Source organism: Catharus ustulatus, chromosome 3 (assembly GCF_009819885.2).
Source record: "Catharus ustulatus isolate bCatUst1 chromosome 3, bCatUst1.pri.v2, whole genome shotgun sequence".
Classification (NCBI taxonomy): domain Eukaryota; kingdom Metazoa; phylum Chordata; class Aves; order Passeriformes; family Turdidae; genus Catharus; species Catharus ustulatus.
Genome location: NC_046223.1, coordinates 40,904,196 through 40,927,734, shown reverse-complemented (window position 1 = coordinate 40,927,734; position 23,539 = coordinate 40,904,196). Strand labels below are relative to the sequence as shown.

At 42.3% G+C, this 23,539-nt stretch overlaps 1 protein-coding gene across 5 annotated transcripts in view; it reads left to right on the top strand.

Annotated features, from left to right (window-relative positions):
* Positions 1-23,539, top strand: part of PDE10A (phosphodiesterase 10A) — a 352,930-nt gene that overhangs the window by 232,887 nt on the left and 96,504 nt on the right. The window contains exon 1 of one of the 5 annotated variants that reach the window (XM_033055157.1): positions 5,172-5,202. The exons of the other annotated variants lie outside the window; for them this stretch is intronic. Within the exon in view, the coding sequence (XP_032911048.1) occupies positions 5,187-5,202 (16 nt within the window). The 5' untranslated portion in view covers positions 5,172-5,186. Of the gene's footprint in view, positions 1-5,171; positions 5,203-23,539 lie in introns of those variants that run through there. 5 annotated transcript variants of the gene reach the window in all.

Sequence of the window (23,539 nt, the reverse complement as noted above, 5' to 3'; positions counted from 1 at the left end):
GTAGTAATTTGGACTCCTCCAAACATAGAGGAAAAAAAAGTACAAGAAAAAATTAACTTACTTTTCTTTTAAATTATTATAAAACTAGTGTTGAATTTTTGTGGGTTTAATTAGTCAATGTTTTTAGTACCTGAGGTGATATTTAAATTGAAATTTGTTATGTAAACATAATAAAAATTTTATATATTTTTAAAGATAAGTCTTTGTTTTGTCTTCAAATAACAAGGTAGTGACTGTGGGCGCTAAAATACAAGTTTACCCAGTGTTATTTACAGCTTGATAGAGTTCAATTATAGGAAATGTGGGAGGACAATAATTTTAAACTAGTTATTTTTTATGGCAAGATTCATGTTGTTTAAGAAGGAGTGACATTAAAGAGCATACAAACCTCTGCGTCACTGTTTTTTTTCTATCTTCAGAGACAATCTGTTTTTTGCAAATAAAAGCTGAGGATGTTTTGAAGATTCTGCTTCTAATAATCCAACCGTTCCACTGCTCTTAATTTCAGTATCATTGTTCTGAACTAGAAAACAACTTCCAGCATCAAGGCACCCTGACATTGTTTTTTTTTTTTCTTGTGAGTGCATGTGGTGCATCTGTAATTTTTTTCTTTTAATTAATTAATACATTTTTTTCTCATGATGTTATTTTAAAGAAACCAAGGTATGTGAAAGCAAGGTAAAATCAGTGCTGTATTGGGCATAAGAGTAGTGTGTATCTTTTAGTGCTCCTCCTTCACAATTCTAATTGAGTGAAAAGAAGAATTTCACTTTTCATGACCCAAAAAAAGTGCCACTATTGTGGGTGAGGTTTCTCCTCTGAGCAAAACAATCAGAATCATGTTTTAGTGTAATGAATTCAGCTGTTCATCTGCTTCCTGATGCTCCCCAAGGCCAATTGTGTGAGGGATACTACCTCATCTCAAACAGTTCTCTGAAATGGGAACTCTTCCAGTTGTTCATTCACTTGCCATAATTTAACCATCACACTAGCCTCAATATTTCCATCCCTATGGTAATTGTCAAATGACAGTACAAGTATGTGTTGTGCTTATGCACTACATTATAACCATAGCTGAAACATTTCAACTACAGTAGTTTCACGAATACAAGCCGCACGGATTATAAGCCGCACCCCCGGTGCCTCGACAATGTTGCTGTCTTTGTCAATAGATAAGCCGCACCCCGAATATTAGCCGCACTTTCGTTCGTCGCGAGAATCCGTGCGCAGCTTTCACAAATTGGCCAATTAGTAACAGGATCGCGGCATAGCGGGCTTTACTGGCTCGGGGCGGGGCCAGGAAGGCTCGGCCCGCTCATGGTTGCCGACGGGGCCGGGTGGCCCAGCTCAGCGCCACGGCTCGGCGGGGCTGGCCGGGTGGTGCTGCCGCCGCCGCCGGGCTCGCTGGCCCCCCTCTCCCGTCAGCACCGCCCCGCTGCCGCGTTCGCTCGCCCGGCTGGCAGGGCTGCTGCCGCCGGGCTCGCCGCCCGCCCCGCTGCCGCTTTCGCTCGCCCTGCGCCGCGCCTCGCGAGCGCCGCGCCCGCCCCGCGGCGCTTTCGCTCGCCCCGCCGGCAGGGCTGCCGCCGCCGCCACCAGGCTCGCCGGCCGCCCCCTCCCGTCTGCACCGCCGCCGCGTTTCCTCGCCCTGGCCGGCACTGCAGGCCCCCGCACCGCCGGGCTCCCCCACGCTGCTGGCCCCGATTCTGCTGGGCTTCCCCCGCTGCCAGGCAGCCCCACCCGCCGGCCTTCCTGCTTCTGCCATGCTCCCCTGCACTGCTAGCCCCAGTTCTCCCGGGCTCCCCCGCCCTGCTGGCTCAGGCTCTGCCGCCCTCCCTGCCCCGCCCTGCTGGCTCAGGCTCTGCCGCCCGCCCCCCACACTGCTGGCCCCGCCTCTGCCAGGCTTTCCCACCTCTGCCGGGGCCGGCCGGGCTCCAGCTTGGCTTGGGGCTGCCGCGGGCTCTCACTTCCGTGTTGGCAGCTTTTAGAATTTTGTTAATAGATTAGCCGCCCCGGAATATTAGCCGCACTTCTGGGTTTCCACCAAAATTTTGGTCAAATTGGTGCGGCTTGTATTCGTGAAATTACTGTAATATTTTTGCTTAACAGTGCAAATGAAGACTTTTATGCAAACTTATAAAATAAACAGACAAATCCATAAAATTCTTAAATGCTATATTAGTTTGGCAAGTGTAATTATGTATCCTTGGTGGTAGCGGGGGAAGCTATGATAGATTTCTATCAGTTTAATTAAAGCTCCATCAAGGGAATAGTTGTTCTAGCATGTGTGTGGAATGATTACACACTAGATTTTTGTACAGGAGCTTTTTGAAGTAGTGCGCTTCCACAGTTGATTTCTGTTTTTGTGGGTGGTGAAGGGGATCCCTAGGTCCTGGTAACAAAGTAGTAATACATCATCTCTGGATTTGCAGTCTTTATCATTGTAACTGCAGAACCTTTTCCAGCATGGGCATTATATTTCTCTTAGGGAAGTGGAAAGGCTAAGTCCTTAACTGACACAGCATTTTAGTAGCACTTGCTTCTACATGTTAAAAGTAAAGCCCCGTAGAAAAATGTGCACATGGATGGGTGTGAGTTGTTCTAGGAGATGTACTTAAACCAAAGCAAAACAGCCCCTTATTCTTATAATTAGTGTATATTGTATAGTAAAATTTTACTCTGTGGGAACTAGGAATGGTTTTATGAGAATGAACTCGAATCAGGGTGTACCCCTGCTGCCAGCTGAGTGCTGTGGTCCCCGTGCTGGAACATTGTTGCTCATTCTGCTTCTGGCTTCATCACTTCTCATTATCTCTAACACCTGTGACCTGCTGCAGAAGCTTCCCTCCCTCCTTGCTCTGCTTCCAGCCAGAGCTCCTTGCTGGCTAAGACACTCTGCTGGGATATAAAAGCTTTTGGTTCAAAGAAATTTGGCCATGGTGGGTGACATAGTACGCATTTTATCTTCTGTGCAGGTGTTTGTGTCACTGGGCAGTAGTATAAAATATTGTTTGATGGTTCCTTTTGGCCTGTGTTAGCAATATACTGATCACATCCAGAGTTAGAATCTCCTGGAGTTTAAGGCACCTCTTGGCACCCTTCTGGTTATAGAAGCAATGACAGTGTACCCTGAGATTTTTCATGCTGTGTTGCTTTGATTTAGAGGAAATTAAGATAGTTCAGAATATGCTGTAGATGCATGCTCTGAGCATGAAGGAAAGCAAAGCCCAACTATATTTTTCCTGAATACTAGAGGAGAAACTATTTCTTTTTTTTTTTTTTTTCAGATTGTATAACAGGAACTATGCTTGTTCCGTCTATATGTATTCCTAGATAAATCTCAAGGAGTTTCTTAGCAATTATCTCTCACCAAGGATATTCACTGTTTGTTTGGGTTTTTTTTAAATGAAGAGACCACAAACTAGAAACTTATTAAGTTTCTGTCTTGTGTGTATGACAACTTGAAATAATGAACTATTGGCCATTATTCTCTTAAATTGTCTTGTAAAGTCAAATACATGACACAGCATGTCAAGAGGAAGCAGAATATCACTCTGATACCTTAGGTTTACAGCTTTTGCCTAATGAAAACTTTTCTTATGGTGATTACTTAAATAACAGCCAATTTTTTGGGATTCAGTCATTCTGTAAAAAGTGTGTGCTATATTTATATTTTACGAACACTTAGAACATAATTTCTCTGGGATAAAGAAAATGCTGATGAATACAATAGATTTCTAAAGAAGGCATCTCAAGTTCCCCCTACCCATCATCAAATTCCCCCTACCCTCCAAAACTCCACCAAGCTCCAGATACTTCATTCACCTTTTGAAATTATTGTAAGTTTGGAAAGTATGCTCTGCATATTTTATAGTTGACATAAGGTTGATACTCTGTCAGAACACTTTAATGTCAAAATGGATTTGACATTAACTAGAGAACTCCAACAAATAAAATTTGCTAATTTCCTTAAGTGTTCCAAAGAAATTACCCTGTACTTTTCCACTTCTATGCTTAATTGCAAAATTAAAGCAATAAGAATTAATATTACCTAGCAGGTATTGAACTTTATGGAAAACTAATTTCTTCTTCCAATTCTTTATTCAAGATAATTTTTTTTTTATATAAGTAAACCCATGATTTTTCAGGTGTCACATGTGGTATTTGAGGCTTAGTCTTCCAAGAGTTCTTAAAGGCAGGTCTAGGTTGTTTTGTTTTTTGGGTTAATCCAGTTTTCTAATATTTTAAATTGCTATTTTTTACAAATGTATTGACTATAACTTTACAAGATGCTAATTAAACACATAAGTGCTCAGCGAGAGATAGTTATGCACAAACCAGTATTTGAATAGCAGTTTTGACTCCACTTTGTCTGTGTCTCTGGTGGTATTTGAGACTGACTAGATAGCCTTCTTGGGTTGAAAAACACAACTTGATTTGACTGTATTTTTTTGTTACCTGACTCTAAGGAAGCTCATCTTAATTGTAATGAATTTTCCTTAACAGTTTGCCAAATAAATCAATTAGTAAGGTTTAACTCATTCTGGTGCTTCTAGTAAGGAAAGTTAAGGCAAGAAGCACATGTCTGCAGATTGTGTAATAGAGGAATTTTGAGTGGCATAGAAATGTGGGCTCTCACCGCTCACTTGTATGTTCTGAAAAATGCAGATTTGTTGAAATGAAAGTACAAACATGTTAGTTCTAATAGAAAGATTATGAGGAAATAATAGAGTTTACATTTTTCAGAATTCTAAAGAAAATAATAAAAGTACAAAGCAGTAAAATGAAAAACATGGGAAAATGTCCCCAGTTTTCATACTTCTGTAAAGTTCTTTGTAATACTGGTAACAAATAAAAATCAAATTTCAGAGTACTGGAATACTTACATTACTTGGGAAATTCTCCTTTCCAACTTCTTTCTAAGAAACTAATTGATTGTTTTGCATAGTTTTAAAAAGTACTGGTTTATTGAATCTGAAAAGTGTGCTAGCTGATCTTTTTGAGACGTTATACATTACATAGTGGTGTTATGTGGCCTCTTGAATGGCATGCATTTATTCTTCCACATTTTAGGCTGTAATCCCCAATCCCTGTAGACCAGAGGAGGTTATCAATGTTACTGTGTGAAGAGATCTGCCTTCCCTCAACCTGGACTGCCTAACCCTATCCTCATCACTCTTTGCTACAATATGGAGGTTCACACAGGTAGACAGGATAACTGGATTTTGCCAAAAGCTGTCCATTTGTGGTTTGGGTTGGTTTGTTTTATTTTTTTTTTTTTTGGTTGGTTGGTTTGGTTTTGAGTTGTTGTTGTTGTTTGTTTATTTTTTTTTCTGGTTAATTTTGTACTAGTTTGGTTAGTCATTGCTTTACTTCTTGAATAGTCTTTGTACTCTCTGACCTGTGTTCATCCTCATGCCTCTAAAGTTTTCTTCTACATTGTCTTTGTGTTTCTCCTGGCTTTACTCTGTCCATTTATCCACGGCAAAAGTGTCGCCATCTGAGTAGCCCTGTCGCCTTTTTATGCTGATACTATGTCCAGTATTTCTTGAGCCTTTGTATCACATGAGAAGACGACTGTGCCTAAAGAATTTGAGTTGATACATTTTTAATTACCCTTTGCTTCTTTCTTTGTTCTTTTTACAAATCTCTGTAGCACCACCAATCCCCCTGCCCAATTTAAAATCCATACATATTAAAATTTCCCCAGCTGCTGTCATGCTGAGTGTGCTCAACTTACTTGTGAAAATATTTGGGTGTCTGTTGACTTTGAAATGGTTGGATTTTTTGCAACAAAGTTAGAGTATGTGTGTCAGTCGTTTAAACAGAGGCATTGCAGAATTGCTTATTTGCTGGAAAGACATGCCAGGGACTTGGATGAATTTCACTACCAGGTACATTTGTTAGCTTGTGCAGGTATGTGAACAGCGCCAGCACTATTAAGTCCTCAGAACTGCTGTTCACAAAATTACTAAGCCATTAGTCTGTAAAATAATGTGACAGTGATAGTGAAGGAGAAAGAGTAATGTACTGGTATTTATGACTGCTTTTTGTCATTGATACCATATCCTTGAGAGACCTCCTGCTGCCATTTTTCTTGCAGTACAACATGGAGTAATTTTTTAGTTATCTTGGGTGCACTGGAATTTCTCCAGATCTTTCATGTCACTGTCAGTTAAATTGAATAGTATTAAAATTTATATTCTCCATCCTACAGAAGTTAAAGTCTTGGAGGCTTTCCCAGAGTGAATCTGAAGGACTTAAAAAATGTTGATAGCTACCTATTTGTTACATCTCTTTATTTTGTTTAATTTAAAAATTTTGAAGTTCTTTAGTGTTCTTTTCCCTTTTTATGATACAGCTTTTAATTGGCTAGTTTTGCCAGTGAATCAATCTGATTCTGCGCTATCAACATGGGGTTTTTTTAGGTAAGGCTTTACTTTTTGTTTTGTTTTTTTTTTTTTTTGGTCATTGTACAATATTGTCAGGTTCCTATCATGGGCTCATGAGAACTATCAAGTTGGTCAGCAAGCTGGACTGAAATCAGAATCTCAGCCATCAGTACTGTAAATTTATGGTTAGCCTTGTGGAAATGTGCCTCAATTTCATATGTTATACTGTCTGTCTCATACGGACATATTTATAGTTGTAAAGTGTTTTTCTGAATGTAGTCAATGGCCAAGTTCAAATAGGCTTTAGACAAAGCTGTTACAAAGCAATTAGTAGAAATTATTCTACCAGAAATTTTTCTCATTGAGTACAGTAGTTTCACGAATACAAGCCGCACGGATTATAAGCCGCACCCCCGGTGCCTCGACAATGTTGCTGTCTTTGTCAATAGATAAGCCGCACCCCGAATATTAGCCGCACTTTCGTTCGTCGCGAGAATCCGTGCGCAGCTTTCACAAATTGGCCAATTAGTAAGAGGATCGCGGCATAGCGGGCTTTACTGGCTCGGGGCGGGGCCAGGCAGGCTCGGCCCGCTCATGGTTGCCGACGGGGCCGGGTGGCGTGGCCCAGCTCAGCGCCACGGCTCGGCGGGGCTGGCCGGGTGGTGCTGCCGCCGCCGCCGGGCTCGCTGGCCCCCCTCTCCCGTCAGCACCGCCCCGCTGCCGCGTTCGCTCGCCCGGCTGGCAGGGCTGCCGCCGCCGGGCTCGCCGTCCGCCCCGCTGCCGCTTTCGCTCGCCCCGCGCCGCGCCTCGCGAGCGCCGCGCCCGCCCCGCGGCGCTTTCGCGGCTCGCGGCGGCGCTTTCGCGGCTCGCGGTTCGCGGCTCGCGGCTCGCGGTTCGCGGCTCGCGGTTCGCGGCTCGCGGTTTGCGGCTCGCGGTTCGCGGCGGCGCTTTCGCGGCTCGCGGTTCGCGGCTCGCGGCGGCGCTTTCGCGGCTCGCGGTTCGCGGCTCGCGGCGGCGCTTTCGCGGCTCGCGGTTCGCGGCTCGCGGCGGCGCTTTCGCGGCTCGCGGTTCGCGGCTCGCGGCGGCGCTTTCGCGGCTCGCGGTTCGCGGCTCGCGGCGGCGCTTTCGCGGCTCGCGGCGGCGCTTTCGCGGCTCGCGGCGGCGCTTTCGCGGCTCGCGGTTCGCGGCTCGCGGTTCGCGGCTCGCGGTTCGCGGCTCGCGGTTCGCGGCTCGCGGCGGCGCTTTCGCGGCTCGCGGTTCGCGGCTCGCGGCGGCGCTTTCGCGGCTCGCGGTTCGCGGCTCGCGGCTCGCGGCTCGCGGCTCGCGGCTCGCGGTTCGCGGCTCGCGGCTCGCGGCTCGCGGCTCGCGGCGGCGCTTTCGCGGCTCGCGGCTCGCGGCTCGCGGCGGCGCTTTCGCGGCTCGCGGCTCGCGGCTCGCGGCTCGCGGTTCGCGGCTCGCGGTTCGCGGCTCGCGGTTCGCGGCTCGCGGTTCGCGGCTCGCGGTTCGCGGCTCGCGGCGGCGCTTTCGCGGCTCGCGGTTCGCGGCTCGCGGCGGCGCTTTCGCGAGCGCCGCTTTCGCTCGCCCCGCCGGCAGGGCTGCCGCCGCCGCCACCAGGCTCGCCGGCCGCCCCCTCCCGTCTGCACCGCCGCCGCGTTTCCTCGCCCTGGCCGGCACTGCAGGCCCCCGCACCGCCGGGCTCCCCCATGCTGCTGGCCCCGATTCTGCTGGGCTTCCCCCGCTGCCAGGCAGCCCCACCCGCCGGCCTTCCTGCTTCTGCCATGCTCCCCTGCGCTGCTAGCCCCAGTTCTCCCGGGCTCCCCCGCCCTGCTGGCTCAGGGTCTGCCGCCCGCCCCCGACACTGCTGGCCCCGCCTCTGCCAGGCTTTCCCACCTCTGCCGGGGCCGGCTGGGCTCCAGCTTGGCTTGGGGCTGCCGCGGGCTCTCACTTCCGTGTTGGCAGCTTTTAGAATTTTGTTAATGTATTAACCGCCCCGGAATATTAGCCGCACTTCCGGGTTTCCACCAAAATTTTGGTCAAATTGGTGCGGCTTGTATTCGTGAAATTACTGTACTTTATTATTTTTGCCTGAGAAAAGTTTGTATAAATTAGAGCAAAGGCACAGTGCAGGATATATATCCTGTGAATGTGGGAATTTAAGAAAACAACGTATTTCCTGAGTCCTGTATAGATATAAGCCCTCGGTTTTCATCCCTCTTGTTTTCCTTTTACTTCCACTCTTTCCAACACTTCTCCCCCCTCCCCCATTCCATTCTTTTCTAAGGATGCTTTTTGGAGGTGAACACGTGTTTGTGAGCTACACTGTCTCCAAAACAAACAAAAGAGGGTGGGGAGATGATGGAGGGGAGGAGGACCGGGAAAAGATGCAGCTGCTCATTTTTAATTTTTGAAACTAGCCTTGAATTCTTGGCATTTGATTAAGCTTTATAATAAAAACTAGGGGCATGACTGAAACACTACGTCTTTGTTCTACTGTGATTGCCAACAAGAAATACTTAAAATAGTAACAAATAGATTATTTGAATTCTTGTCTAAAATAGTATCGATGGAAGATGTTTTGCCAGATGAGATTGCATGCGTAGAGCATTGCCACAGCAGTGAAAGCTTTTGGAAAATCAGCCAACGCCATATGTTGTTTTTTATTCTGTGGTGCCAACATCCAAGTTAGTAGAAGGTATTTTCATTTATTTCACCTGCCAGGAAGTAGAAATCCCTGTAGCATTTCTTCCTGTAAATCTATTGAACATGCTCAAGCTGTGTGCTCTCAAAGCAAAGATGGCCAGCAGCATCCCAGCATTAGGAAGGGCATTGCCAGCAGGTCAAAGGGTGATCCTGCCCATCTCCCCAGCCCTGGTGAGACACGTCTTGGGCCCAGTTTTGTACTCCCCAGTGCAAAAGACACGTGGACATAGTGGAGTGAGTCCAGCAAAGGGCCATAAAGATGATTGGGACTGGATTATTCAGCCTGAAGAAAAGAAAGAATCACTGGGGGGTCTTACCTGTTTGTGTGTCTTACAGAGGGGGAAGTAAAACAGATGGAGCTGGTTCAGGTTCTTCTTGGCTGTTCCCAGCAGAGGACAAAATGGATTGGGTGCAAACTGAAACACAGGGATTTCTACCTGAACACAGAAAAACACCTGAACACTGGCACAGACTGCACAGAGAGGATGTGGCGTCTCTTTCCATCCTTGGAGAGACTCAAAGCTGAGAGACCAGGACTCTGAGAAACCCACTGCAGCTTGAGCAGAGGCTCACCTTGGTGGCTATCTCTAGGGGTGCCTGCCATCCCTAGTGAGTCTGCAATTCTTGTGTGCCTCTGCTTTGGTGTCTAGCTGAAAAACTGGAGTATGTCAGACACCACTAAACAAGTTGTACGCTCTCACATATTTTTCTGAGTGGTAATATTAGTGAAATAACATTATTAACACTATTAGAGAAAAAATTGTGGTTGAGGAACAAAGCTTGAAACAATGTGTGGAATGAGACGTGTTTGGGGCTTTGTTGCACAACCCTTCACATGTTAGTGAGCTCTTAGCCACATAAGTAGTCTCGCTGACGTCAATAGGACTACTCCTGTAAGTGTTCACCAGAGCAAATAAGGGTTGCACAATGTGTCCTTGTCTGTAATGTACAAGTGTATGTAACACAGCATTTAATTATCACTTCAAACCTCCTTTACTTCAGCAGCATATTCTTTTAGATATCTCAAATTATACTGCTTTTCCTAGGCTGTGCTTTACTGACATAGAGACATCATTACATCCATCACCATACAATTGAGCAGAGATAGCATCTCTGAAAAATCATCTTTCCTTCTGTTCATTTATATAGCTGAAAAAAAAGAGCTGACAGAAAAAAAGAAACTAATTCTCTTCCTTTATAGTGTTTTAAATAAATTGGAGTTTCTAACTTTTTTCTGACAGTTTGATGGAGTCAGTGCCATACTTCCCATGCTTAATTAGTCTGAAGGTAGGCTTTCTGTTCTTCACAAAAGAATTAAATAGGTTTTTTTTTATTTTTATTAAATGTCAGTCAAAGTTCAATCTTATATCAAGAGGCATCTTATATCTATATTTTATACTAATACAAGATGTAGAGTAAAAAGTGGTTTCCAAGATCAATTATGTGATACCAACTTTTTATATTTCAAGTTTATTGCTAAGATACCTGCTGTGTAGCTCTTTTGATGGTGTTGAGGGAAGGCTATGATGTACCCTCCAACATTCAAGTGATAAAACTGGATTCTCTATTACAAAAACTTGATTTTTTGGAAGGCTTTAAGAAACTTTTATATTTTAGAAGTTCCTTTCTTGTTTAGGTATTAAAATTTTTGTCAAGGTGGTTGAATTAGGTTAGGGAGTTTTCTGGAACTATAGGAATAGTGGAATATTTGCATATGGATACTTAGAGTTAAATCTCTTTGGAATTGTGAAATGTTGTAGGAATAGAGTGCTATAATTTAGAAAAATGAGTCTGTTCCTCTGTGTAAAGAGGATAGATGGTATTCATTCAGACCAGTGGTACATTTACAAAGAGTTTATAATGTTTGTAATGCTGAAAACTATTTCAAGATAATCATTAAAGTGCAAAAGAAAAAAATTAATTGCTGGAAGGTAAAATAAAAAAAAATTGAGACTGCAATTAGAGTGGGATTTTAAAATTTTATTTATTTCTTTAATAGATACACCAATTTTATACCTACTAGTAACCTGAAGAGACTAATTGGAAAATGGAATAAGCTCTTTTAGAGCTTAGTCTTTTATTTAAAATCAGATGTCTTTAAAAGAAAATGTGTGCACCAACTTAGTCCTCACTCTTCGCTTTGTTAGGCTTCATGTACATCTAGCAGACAACACCCTTTGTGTTAATCAATAGGTCAGGATCTTGGCAGCACTTTCTGTCTTTAAACAAATTCAACCTGTAAATATCAAGGCCAATCTTTAGATCAAATAAGAATAGCAACTTGTAACCTGCTTCTTGCATCCCTTCTGAAGTTTTCTGTTCATCACTTTTGTGCATAGCAATCTTTTTAGACTTCAGCAAAGCTTTTGATGCTGTCTCTCCCAGGATCCTTCTGCACAAAATGTCCAGCACACAGCTGGATATCAGTTTTATGTGATGGGTGAGCAGCTGGCTCATGGGTCAGGCACAAAGGGTTACAGTGAATGAGGTGACATCAGGCTGGGGACCTGTCACTAGGGGGGTTCCACAGGGTCCATCCTCTGCCCTGTGCTCTTCAACATCTTCATTGATGACCTGGCTGCAGGACTTGATGGGGTTACAGAATATGTGAAATTCATAATTTAGACTAATTTGTCTATTTTTCTGAATGTTTTATTTAACCATGATGTCTAGAAAAGTACTGGGCTAGCATGGTTTGTTTTTGAAGAGCTTCCTTCCCATGAGCCAGATCAAACCTTTCTGGATGTGGTTATATTATATTTCTTCTATTAGTACTTTTTAGTGACTGATTTCTCTGGGCTTTTTACTTCTCATTTTGCAAAGGATGTTGACTCTGTTTGCTTTAAGCATCCTAAGACCTTAAGTTTGGAGGGGATTAAAAAAGAATGACAAATCCTGGTGTGTGGTGCTGCAGATAGGGTCCTAGCACCACCAAAGTAGAGACTCTGGGGTGTCCAGTGTTGTTGCTAAGTAGTGTGTTATTTGGCTGTGTGTAGGTGTTATTTCAGAAGAGTCCTGTGCTCTGGGAAACTGTCCTAACATGTCTACTAATCTAAGTGTTAAGATGAAGTGGGATGCTCCTTTTAGAAGGAAGAACATTCTCTGTCTTCAATTTAATGAAATAACAGAATGAGACTTGGCACAGGCATGTAGTATCCTTCAAAGGTTTCATCGTAGTGGATTTTATTTGTGGAATAAGTTAAGGTGCAGTTTCTAAACAATGCTGCACATTTATTTTGGTATTGTATTGATATTATAAAGAATTTACGGAACTTTATTTATGAAAGTTTGTTTTAAATAATAAATCAGCAGTAAAACACTGGTAACGAAGGGAATGGGACTACTTTTAAGCCAGAAGAGTTCACTCAAAAAGGGAGCTACTCCAAGATTAGGTGGGAGGAAGACATTTCATCAGCCAGAAGATTTTACTGGAGAAGACATAAATCAAGAACTTGGTCCCAACACCTGTTCTCAAGGGAAGAGTGAAGGCATTTTTACCTTGCTTAATCATTAGATTTTAAGTAGTTTAATCTCAAACTGTACACGTTCTTTTAAGAGATTAATTATGTTTTGAGGGACTTTACATTTTTAATGAGTTATTAATGTATTTTAGTATTTATTTAGTCTTTAGTAAGATATACATTACTCTTCAGTTATATTTTGGGCATGAGCAAGGTACCCTGGCTCTGTGTGTTACACAAGAGAAGGAAAGAGGCAAATAGTTGTACTGAGATGTTCCTTATACATCTACTAGTACATTTTAACCTACTTCACGATAATGCTTTACTTATAATTATGTTAATAATTATTTTTATCAGTAACCTTAAGATGATACATAACTCTCTCAAGCAAATGCTTGAAATTATTTGATTACAATTTGCAAGTCCTGGAGCATATCTATAGTCCTTTTGTTAGCTTTTTGCAGAGTGTTAATTAAATTTCCAAATTTGGTTCCATCATGCACCTGGAAGGAGAATAAAGCTTTTTACAGACCCCTCAGATTTACTCCAATGTGATAATGAGAACTGGAGAAAAGCTACTCTCAAACCAGGAAAGAAAGACAGAGTTTTAAAAAGCTCTATACATCAACTAATGGACGATAATACATTATAACAGTATAAATACAGGATTATGCCATTCAGAGAACTTGAAGTGTGTTTTGAAACCCCATGAAAAATGAATATTCAAATTGAGAATACGTTGGCTCCATTAGGCATACATATAACTCCTATGGAAGGATTATAGGCCTTGTAGCTCTAGCTAATGAAAACTGATTTCATCAAGAGTTTTATATTTTTTTTTTCTTTTGAAGTTATTACTGAATCAGGCCTCAGAGCTACCAGTACTGTGCAGTTCTTGAGTGTTAGATTTTGGGAGACATAAGCAACTGAGTATCCACAGATATCTAGGGCTCAGGCTTGCAAGATGCTGATAATATCAGAAAAACCACCATGAAAGTTGGTGGAAACTAAAGGCCTTATGTCCATGCCTTGCTCAGCATCTGGCATGTTCAAGTGCATCCATGTTTTTTTCATCAGGAACAGGGGATTTAAATTACAGGATACAGGTTGTTGATATTCTTTCGGTATGAGCACATTCCAGTTCTGTTTAGCTGAGCTGGTCTCTATTTTCTCTCTCTCAACCTTCATCAGTGCTACTGGCATCCTGACTGAGATGTCACATATCTACTTCTGTCACTTACATGTGTACAGAGCCTGCAGGTTTATGCAGTTACTGGAGGCTCATGTAATTAAGCATTCACATTTGAGTTGAAGGTTTGAAACGGTTAAGAGTCAAATTTATTATCAGTGAAACAAACATAAACCCCTTAAAAATACCTTAATCAGCAGTGAGGTGTTTTCAGGTACTGTATTATTGTTTTTTACTGGTGATATGCTGGAGCCATGTATTGGGTTTCTTCTAGCAATGCAGCAGGGACTTGGAGGAGAGGGGCAAAAAAGGTGACTGGAGCTGCTCAGAGACAAGCTCGTGAATTGATTTTTGAAGCAAAGAGAAATCAAAGAGGCTTGACCATTCTGATTGCTTCTTGTTAGTGATTATACTTTTTGCCAGACCAGTAATGTCAGGTTTCAGAGGGTTTGGGCACTTGGTCACATTACATTCCTGTGTACTTAAATGGATTAAGATAAAAAGTCTGACTTGAAAAGGATATTTCAAAACTGACTGTGCCTGTGGTTTTGAATCCTGATGCTTTGAACAAAGAAGGGATTGATTTAATGGGATTAATGCTTAATCCAAATGAAGCAATGTACACACATGCTTTGAATGCTTTTGAGAATAACTACAAATATCACTTATAAAGCTCTGTAGAAAAATACAGAGAGGTGATCTTTGTGTAAGTAAGAGATGGGACAGGACTGTTTTAGATAAAGGAGTACACAGGCAAAGCTGTGTTCAAATTAGGTCTTGTGGATGATTTTCAGATATTTCAGGTCTTCTTTTTTCATACAAGTATGATATTTATTTTCAAATGCTGATTTTGAGAAAGTGTGAAACTTCTTGCTTCATAATTTTGCTATTTCAGATAAGAAAATACATTTTCAACTTGGGCATTTTTAGCTACTTGGAGAAATTAAGACTTTGCCTATATTTGCTGTGACTCTGGCCCCTGTAATTTCAGGGAATAATTGCTTATTAAACCAAACAAGTTAATGGATTTTTTTTTTGTTTAATTACTTTGTTGCTGTTGTTAACAGATTGTTAGCATTTTAAGTTACAGTAATTTCATGACTATAAGGCGCACCCTTTTGACTAAAATTTTCCCCAGAACCCGGAAGTGCGCCTTATAGTCCGGTGCGCCTTATCTGATGTACAAAATTGCGACGTTTGCCACCCTGGAAGTGTGAGCCCGCAACAGTCCCCAGCCAAGCAGAGCTCGCCCGGTGGCGGCATCAGGCCAGCGCCGGGCTGGGACGAGCCCGCTGGCATCAGGGCAGTGGCTGCGCTGTTTGGGAAAAGAATGGCGGCACAGCCTGGGCAGGGGGGCGGCGGCCCAGCGCAGGCCCACCGGCATTGGGGAGGTGGCCCCACAGGGCGGGCCCGCTGGCATCGGGGCGGTGGCTGCATGGGGTGGGGAAAGCCACCAGAATCGGGGCGGTGGTGGCGCGGGGCGAGCCTGCAGGCATCGGGGCACCCGGAGCGCCAGGGGACTCCCCCAGCGCCCATGCAGCACAGGGTTCCCGGAGCGCCAGGGGGGTGCAGGACACCCAGAGCACCAGGGAATTCCTGGAGCAACGGGGCCCCAGACACACTCCACAGAGCGGCGGCGGGCATAGCCCGGCCCCGGGGATGCTCCACAGAGTGGCGGCGGGCATAACCCGGCTCCGGGGACGCTGCACGGAGAGGCGGCGGGCATAGCCCAGCTCCGCCAGGTACAGGCGGGCCCGGGGGCCAATGGCTGCTGAGTTGAGGCAGGGCCTCAGCCAGCAACTGCGTGGGGGGAGCTGGGGGAGGAGCCTCACTGCAAAAAAAAGTGCACCTTATAGTCTGGTGCGCCTTATGGTCGTGAAATTACTGTATTTCCTTTTGTGTTTATTAGTAAAAGCCTTCTTGATATGAGAAATCCACTTGATTTCTTACAATGACCAATGTACACCCTCACAATGTGTTTTCAAACCACTGGATCCTGTCTAAATGGGTAAAAGATGTGTCAAGTGCAAGGGTTTGGAGGGAAGCAATGACTGCAGTCTTTCAGAGATTAGCTGCTCTAGATAAAATGCTGACCCTTGGTAAGTATCAGGCTGGCTCATCAGTTTTTACCCATTCTTTCCTGACTCTCCATGTGCCCTCCAGACTGGGAACCAGAAACTTTAGGTGAAAATTAGAATTCTTGTCTAATCATGAGGTTTGATTAAGCTAGTGGTTTTAGAAAAAAGACCAAATATCAAAACACTAATGAAAAAATTGCAAGAATTGCTAATGACGTGTGTGACTCATGTTGCTAAATGGAGCAGATTTTTAAGCATAGCTCTAGGCTTCAATTCTTTCATCTCATTCACAGTCAGTTCTGCTTTATACTGAGCTCAGTGAAACTATTCTCAGAGGAGGGTGCAGTGTGACATGGATTAAGAGTCAGAGAGTGGAGCCATTAATCGATTTAATACTACACAGGTTATCTAATATCTAAGAAATGTTTTAAATATTTTAGGCAGCAAAAAAAGCTGAAAGCAGAAATATGACTGTCTAGTGATTTTTGGCTTTATGAGGTTTTTTTTCTCTAAAGGAAGTCTGTTGAAGACTGGCTCAAAGGCAAGGAATAATTACTGATAATTGATGTTTGAAGGTTTTTGTTTCTTGTTTTATTTTTAAACCCGCTCTGCTATATCTGAGTTAGTAAACAGTGTGAAGGAGTATTCTTGTGTACTAGAATTTGATTTTTGTCTGGAATGGTTTTGGCGTTGCGTTTTCCAAGCTAGCTAGCGATGTCCTGGGCAGGTGTGGAATGCTGCTCTGGAGTAGGGTCAGATCAGGGATGGTTCCCGGCAGGCAATCAGCCTTTCAATTTTCTCTGTTTCATTGCTGGACATCAAGAAAGCTTAATAGTAAGGATGAAGGAGTTGTAAACCACTTGGTTTCAGGTCAGTGAACAGCCCTAGACATATTTAGTTTACTCATGTGGACAGGCCCACAGTGCTTCCTTGTAGTATCCTTATAATTTAAGCTAAAACTCACTGTAAAGTGAGCTTTAAGATGCTAAATTGGGATAATTTGTCACCTCTGCCCAAAAACCATTTTCTTACTTAAGTCCTAGTGTTTTATGCTTTTATTTTAAAATCTTGATTTTCAGTTATTTTCCAAAGAGCATTTTTCTGGCATCTTAAGATTACGGAAGCATATAAGACTGCAACAGTGTTTACAGTTTCTGTCTCTTCTAAAACCCAACACAGACATTAAGAGGACGGAGATAACAGGGTGAATATTGATCACATTTATTAGAGGAATCTTTCTGTTCTATAAACTTTGTACATTGTTATGCTTTATTCCTTCCTGGTCATTCAAATACACATTGTTGTTTGGAAACTATCTTCACGCACTTGAGGCTTCTTGTAAAATATTTGTACCAGTACCTGTAAAATGTTCTACTAGTGTAGTACTCCCAAGTCTAACAAATGTTTCCTAATTCTCTCTTATCGTAATTAGTATTTATTTTAGTGCTACAGTTGTTGACTAATGATGCTGTTGGTGTACTTACACTGGACGGTGGGAGATTGCTCTGTGAAAACAGTTGATGTTTTTTTGGGTTCTAATTTATATTATCTTTAATGAAATGTAGGAGCTGTTGCAATGGAAGTTTTGCTGGTAGATCAAAAGGAGAAGCTATGCTTGAGCAGGCCAGGCAATTGCCATTAAGCAGCCTGCAATATTCCCACTGGCTTTGTTTGAGACCTTGCAGCTATTTTTGAAGGTAGTGGTTCTGGAGTTTTTTGGGGTTGTTTGGCTTTTAGAAGTACTAAAAACCCAGTCCATGTTTTAGTTTAGTTTGAACCCCCAATAATTTAGTTTTGGCATCCCATTGAAATTAACAAATAGTAAATATAGTTTCCTGTATTGGTTCATAATCTACATGAATAAGTGTTCCTCTTTAAACAGCTCTGTTGAAGTAGCTGAATTACCTTCAGGTAAAGGCTTCTTTACCCTCAATGAAATGAAGCATTTTTAAAAACTATTAGTCATAGAAAAGGTAGTTATTTGTCAAACCAGACTATCATAAAGGTTTTGGCTTTCCTGTTTAATTAATAACTGGACTGTGATACTTGGTAGCAATATCTGTACTTTCTATTGTTAGCTTAGTAAAATAAAAAAGGGAAAAAAAATCCCTCACATAATTTTGGCTTCTACTGTAGGTATTTCTGATATTAATTCCCGTGAAAAATAAATTATTTCTCATAATTTGGGTAGGGAAAAACACCCAGAAGTGACACCAAACCACTTGCACATGCTGAATTGAAAACCAAAGAGTTATTTTAAAAAAACAAACCCTTGAACACTACTACTTAAAAAAAACCAAACCCTAAACATAATCCCAAAATTTTAATGGACTGGCATGAGGTATGCCAGATGAGGTGCATAGCTCAAGGCATATGCAAAGTAGAACAGGGCTTTTCATACAGTGCACTAATACATAAATTTCTAGAAGTACTATGAGTAAATACAATTGCTTTTCTATAATTTTGTTTACCTTCTTTACTCTTAATATGTGTGAGACTAGATTGTGTAAGATTAGGAATGGGGATGCAGCCGAGCCTCATCCCTAATGGGGTGCAGCTGTATGAGACAGGTGAACAGCATTGAAGGAGAAGATGCTGGAATCTTGATGTGTGCTGACCAATCACAAAGAGTTAAAGGGCGTGGAGGTGTTATGCATATGAGAAAGAAAGGCGTGAAGGGTTAGGAGGACAGAGAAGAAAAGAGAAGTGAGTTTGCTAGCCGTGCTGTGAGGGGGAATGGTTAGGTGGTCCTGTAAGGGACAGGAAGGAGTTGGTCAGTCGTGTAGAAGGAAGAGGGAAGGAGAGAAGGAGTCAGTGTTGTGTGGAGCTGCCTGGGAAGTTTACAGGGAAAAGGTATGCAGGTTTTTACTATAGGATAATGAACTGATGGTGTCAGTCAGAGACCACTGTCCAGAGGTGCCAAGAACTGATGTCAACATGAACATCCTGGAATGAGTGTCCTGCTAGTAAAGTCATTTCCTTTGGCAGTGAAAAGGCCTTTTTGCTGATCAAGGAATTGCCTCTTGGGCAATGTCAGGAGGAAAGACTGTCTTCTGCACTCTGCTTTGCATTGAACCTTACCAGTTTTACATTGTGCTACCTTGTAATAAATGAGATACACGAAAACGACCCATAACAAGGTGAACCACTTGCACAAAGCTCAGCATTTATTGTAAAGTTGTATTTCCACTTAGTGGCCTAGAAATGAAAAATATGAAACCAAACCAAATGATCAATGTTTTCTGTACATGTGAAAAAACGTTTAAAAGCAGATACTATGGCCAAATTGAGATCTGCACAACCTAAGTGGGTGTGCTAGTCAGGAAGTGAGGAGCTGCTGGGCTACCACAAGTGGTGGGCAACTGGAACTATTTCTTGCCTATGATTTGTTCATAGGGGAATGAAAAAAGAAAGAGCTTATCTGATATGTGGTTGTACTTCATTAATTAATCACAAATTCAGAACAAATAGTTAATATGTGTGACAGCAAGTTGTGTCAGATAGCAGCACTGAAATGTGAGTTGATCCTTTTAAAATAAGAACACAAGAGGGAAAGGTGGTTTGATGTGCATGTTTTTAATTAAGCAGGGTGTATGTATGAAGGGCAAACTCCACATTGCATAAACGGAATGAATGGACATCCAAATCAAATGCCAGAATCCTCCTTTAATTCCCAGAGGAATTATTCCAGTCTTTCTGTGCTTTCTGGCCTGCTGGATGCTAGGCTGTTGGCCAGAATTCAGCCCTCCTGAGTGATGGTCCCTCTCGGTAACTTTAACAGCTCTTTCAGAGGACAAATGGGTTCCAGAAACAGGAGGTGATGCTTTCTGCGGATGTGTGAAATGAAATGAGGGGAGCTTTTGTTTGGGCTACTTGGGTACAGACCAACCCAGTTAGGAATGTGTACCACTGCCTTTTCTTTTGCTAGGCACTGTTGATGTATATACTTGATGCTCCACACAAGAAATGATGAACGAGAGAAGTCCTGGCATTACTGAAGGTTTTGTGAAGTAGCAGTGAGGGGAGAAGTAGTAGAGGAGAAATGTTTCTAATGTGAAAGAATATAGAAAAGTTTACTGCCCCAGTACTTAAGACCAGTACTTTAGTAACAGAAAAATTAATAACCAGCATTGGCTTGTGTTATCTTTGTTGGTAATTCTGTAAATGGCACCTGATTGGCATGATAAACTTTTGTTTCCTGAGTGTGGGTGTGTTATTGTACTGTTTTTTTAAATGTTAGTAATCATTACCCCTAAATATTCAAATAGGGCTTTTTGCCTTTTTCAGAATTAAGGAATTACAATGCTTTGATAAGAAAGGCCAATAATATTTAACAAAAATACATGTACTGAAGTTTTCAGGAGTGCGTGAATGTTCAAGAGGGCACGTGTGTGCATGTTGTTATGTAATAACTTCATTCTAACACACATCTTGCAATCAAGAAGGCTTTACATATACCATAAAATAATTGCATCTGTACAGCTGTAATATGCTCTTACATTCAGGCATCTTTACAACACTTTTTTGCCTTAATGTACATAAAACACAAGCCATTAAAATTTATTCTGAAAGGCTTGTATTTCTACATTTTGTGAAGTTAGAATGTGATATTATTACTTTTGGTTGTGGAGTTTGTGTGTACGTTTGCAGGATGTATTTTATGATGCAGCACACTAACAGCTGGGAGCCAACCAATAAATTGGCCTTAATCTATGTAGAAAATACATTTAAGTTACAGTAATTTTATGACTATAACGCGCACCGTTTTGACTAAATTTGGGTCCAAACCTGGAAGTGCGCCTTATAGTCCGGTGCGCCTTATATAATGTACAAAGTTGCAAAATTTGCCAACCCGGAAGTGCAAGCTGTGAGCTGAGCCATGAGGGGGGGTGGCGCCACAGGAGCACCGAGCCGCGAGGCGGGGGGCTGGAGCGGGCAGCCCCTGGCCACCAGGAGCTGCGCGGGGTGGGTGGGACTGGGCAGCTGCAAGCAGCCCCCGGCCAACAGGAGCCGTGTGGGGAGGGATGGAGCAGGCAGCCCCGAACCGCTGTGAGCTGTGGTGACCCTGAGCTGCCCTGAACCGCAGCAACCCTGAGGTGTGAGCTGTGGCTGCCCCGAAATGTGGCAGCCGCGAGCCGCGGCCACCCCAAGCCCTGCCTCGCCAGCCGGGGGTGGGTGGGAGTGCTGGGGTCCGCGCACGGGGAGGGCGCTTGGGGCTGCGTTTAAAGGCTACACCAATCTCTGAAAAATGTTTGTAAATTGAGCACCTGCCAGTAAACTCCACGATCGCAGGATTCCGTTACTAATTCATTACATTGTTGCACGTTGCACAGATCTTCGCTGCAAAAAAAATAGTGCGCCTTATAGTCCGATGCGCCTTATATAATGTACAAAGTTGTGAAATTTGCCAACTCCTGGAGGTGCGCCTTATAACCCGGTGAGCCAAAAAGTCGTGACATTACTGTATGTACTCTTTCTTAACTCTGCAAACATAGTTGTAAACCCTATTTTCTTACTCCCATCTACAAATCCCACATGGAGAAAGAACATCTGCACAGATGACTTCAGTGATCTAAAAAAGAGTAATTTAATGACTGTTTAGGATTTCTCCTAAACTCAGGTCCATGAATCACTTTTCTGTAAAAGGTTAAAGCAGAGGTTTTACCTTTAGGTTGTTGAAGTTGCATAATATCTGGATATTAAACTTGGTATCTGTAGATTGAAGTCTTATTTCAAATTGACATTTTAATGAATTCCGATGTGTGTTTTACAAAACCCACAACATATAAAGGTTTGGGTGAAGAATGAAACATTATTTTCACTGAAGAAACAAATAAATCTTTTCAGAATTTCAGTTGCTAATTTTGCAATCTTTTCAGGTCCTAGTTTTTTTATTGGAAGCAAAAAAGTGTTTCTTTGCAGTCTAAAGACAACGTGGAAGTAGGAGAGATTTTATGACAAGTCTGTTTTGGTTATTTTTTTCATGTAGAACTTAATGGAAAGATAAATTTTGATGACATTCTGATGGCTAAATCTTTAAAATGTACCCTTCTGAATTAATCTTAAAACATATTTCTTTTTCAAATTTTCTCACTATGAAATTAGAAATACTTTTTAAAGGTACTACATTTTTCTCATTTGTATTATGTTCATTAGTTAATAGAATAATAGAATTATATTAATGAGTTAGGTTTGTTTTTTTTTTTTTTTTCCAGAATGATGCAATCCCTGAATAGGTTTTAAAATCATCTTGTTCATTTTGCACTTCTTTATAGCTGCATTATGATCTAACTCTACAGGCTATCACCTGAGGTTAAACAATCAAAGTAGCAGGCCTTTGCTTGTTTTCGCCGCACTTGCTGATTATCTACTTGTCTATTGATTTAGGATAAACCTTTTCTTCACTAATGAAAATCAGGATGCTCAATTATCTCTTATTCAAGTGATTCATATACGGGTAACTGCCTTAAGTGGCAGTGTTGTTCTTTCAGTCTATGGTACCAACAGGAACTGCCACCTCTGGATTAAAAGCAAGGGTAGTTTAAACTAGTTTTGCGCTGTTGGGGGCTGATGTGGGCGAGTGATGTGGTGCAGTTGGTGTGAGAAAAGTGGTGTAGGGGGTTGATGCACTGAAGATGATAGCTGTTGGTTTGCCTTCTGGTATTGCTTCCTGAAGACTCTCACAGTAAACATTTGTAAGAGATCTTAAATATTACCGTCATTGGCTTGTAATTGCACTACGCCTCTGTTCATCACTGAATACTCTCTGAAAGAGGTCAGTGTTGTTCACAGGGGACTCTTTTCCCTGAACAGAACAAACAGGCTTTCTGTGGAGAATTTTCTATTCTATTTAAATATGCAAAACACAAGAAAAGACAATGTATTTGAAGTCATTGCAGTGGTTGTAACTCCTCTTCCCCTCATATCATTAAGGCTTTTGCACTGGGGTGCCTGTTTCCTCTATGGTAGCCTGGAGCCAAGTCCCTCAGGATAGGTGCTTTTTTATTGCTGTTGGACAGTCTCAGCACTGCTGGGATCACCTCCCTGTGGCCAGTCGTTTTGTTTGGGGGATTTGTAAAGTGTATAGTCAGATTGTAATTTTGTGAATTTGAAAATTTATTTATGAATGTCAGGGATTTGAGATTCTGAATATTCCTTCTTTTTCTAAAATGTTTACTGGAGTTTTTGTCGCAGCTATGTAAATACCTTTCTTCTCCAATTATTTAAATTTTGTTAACTAAGTTACTAAAGCAATGGAAGCATGCCTGTGAAAGCAGTTTATACATCAAAAGTAACTGAAGTAATTCTAGTATTTGAAAATTGCATGTAATTTTGGTGTTCCACAATAGCTTGTGTTGATTTTGCTGCTGTTTGCAGTGAGAATACTGAATTTGGCTCTGTGAGACATCCCAGTCCACTTTCTTCTAACTCCTTCTAACAAGTTTCTTTATCAATATATCATCTTGCATAGCTTGGAAATAATTTTGTAGTCACAATCATAGTCATGAATTCCTGCCTGGATGTTTCTCCTGGGTAATGTTCGTGTACCCCTTTAGGGGACTTTTTGTGCATGGTATCTTGTGTAGCTACACTTAGCTTCTACTATTCTCAGCACTACAGCTCATTTTTTTGTCAGGATATTGCTCTCTCTGCTCTATTTAAATAGTCATGTATTCAATCCATGTGTTAAACAAAGGGATATTGATACTTGCTGGTCTCCAG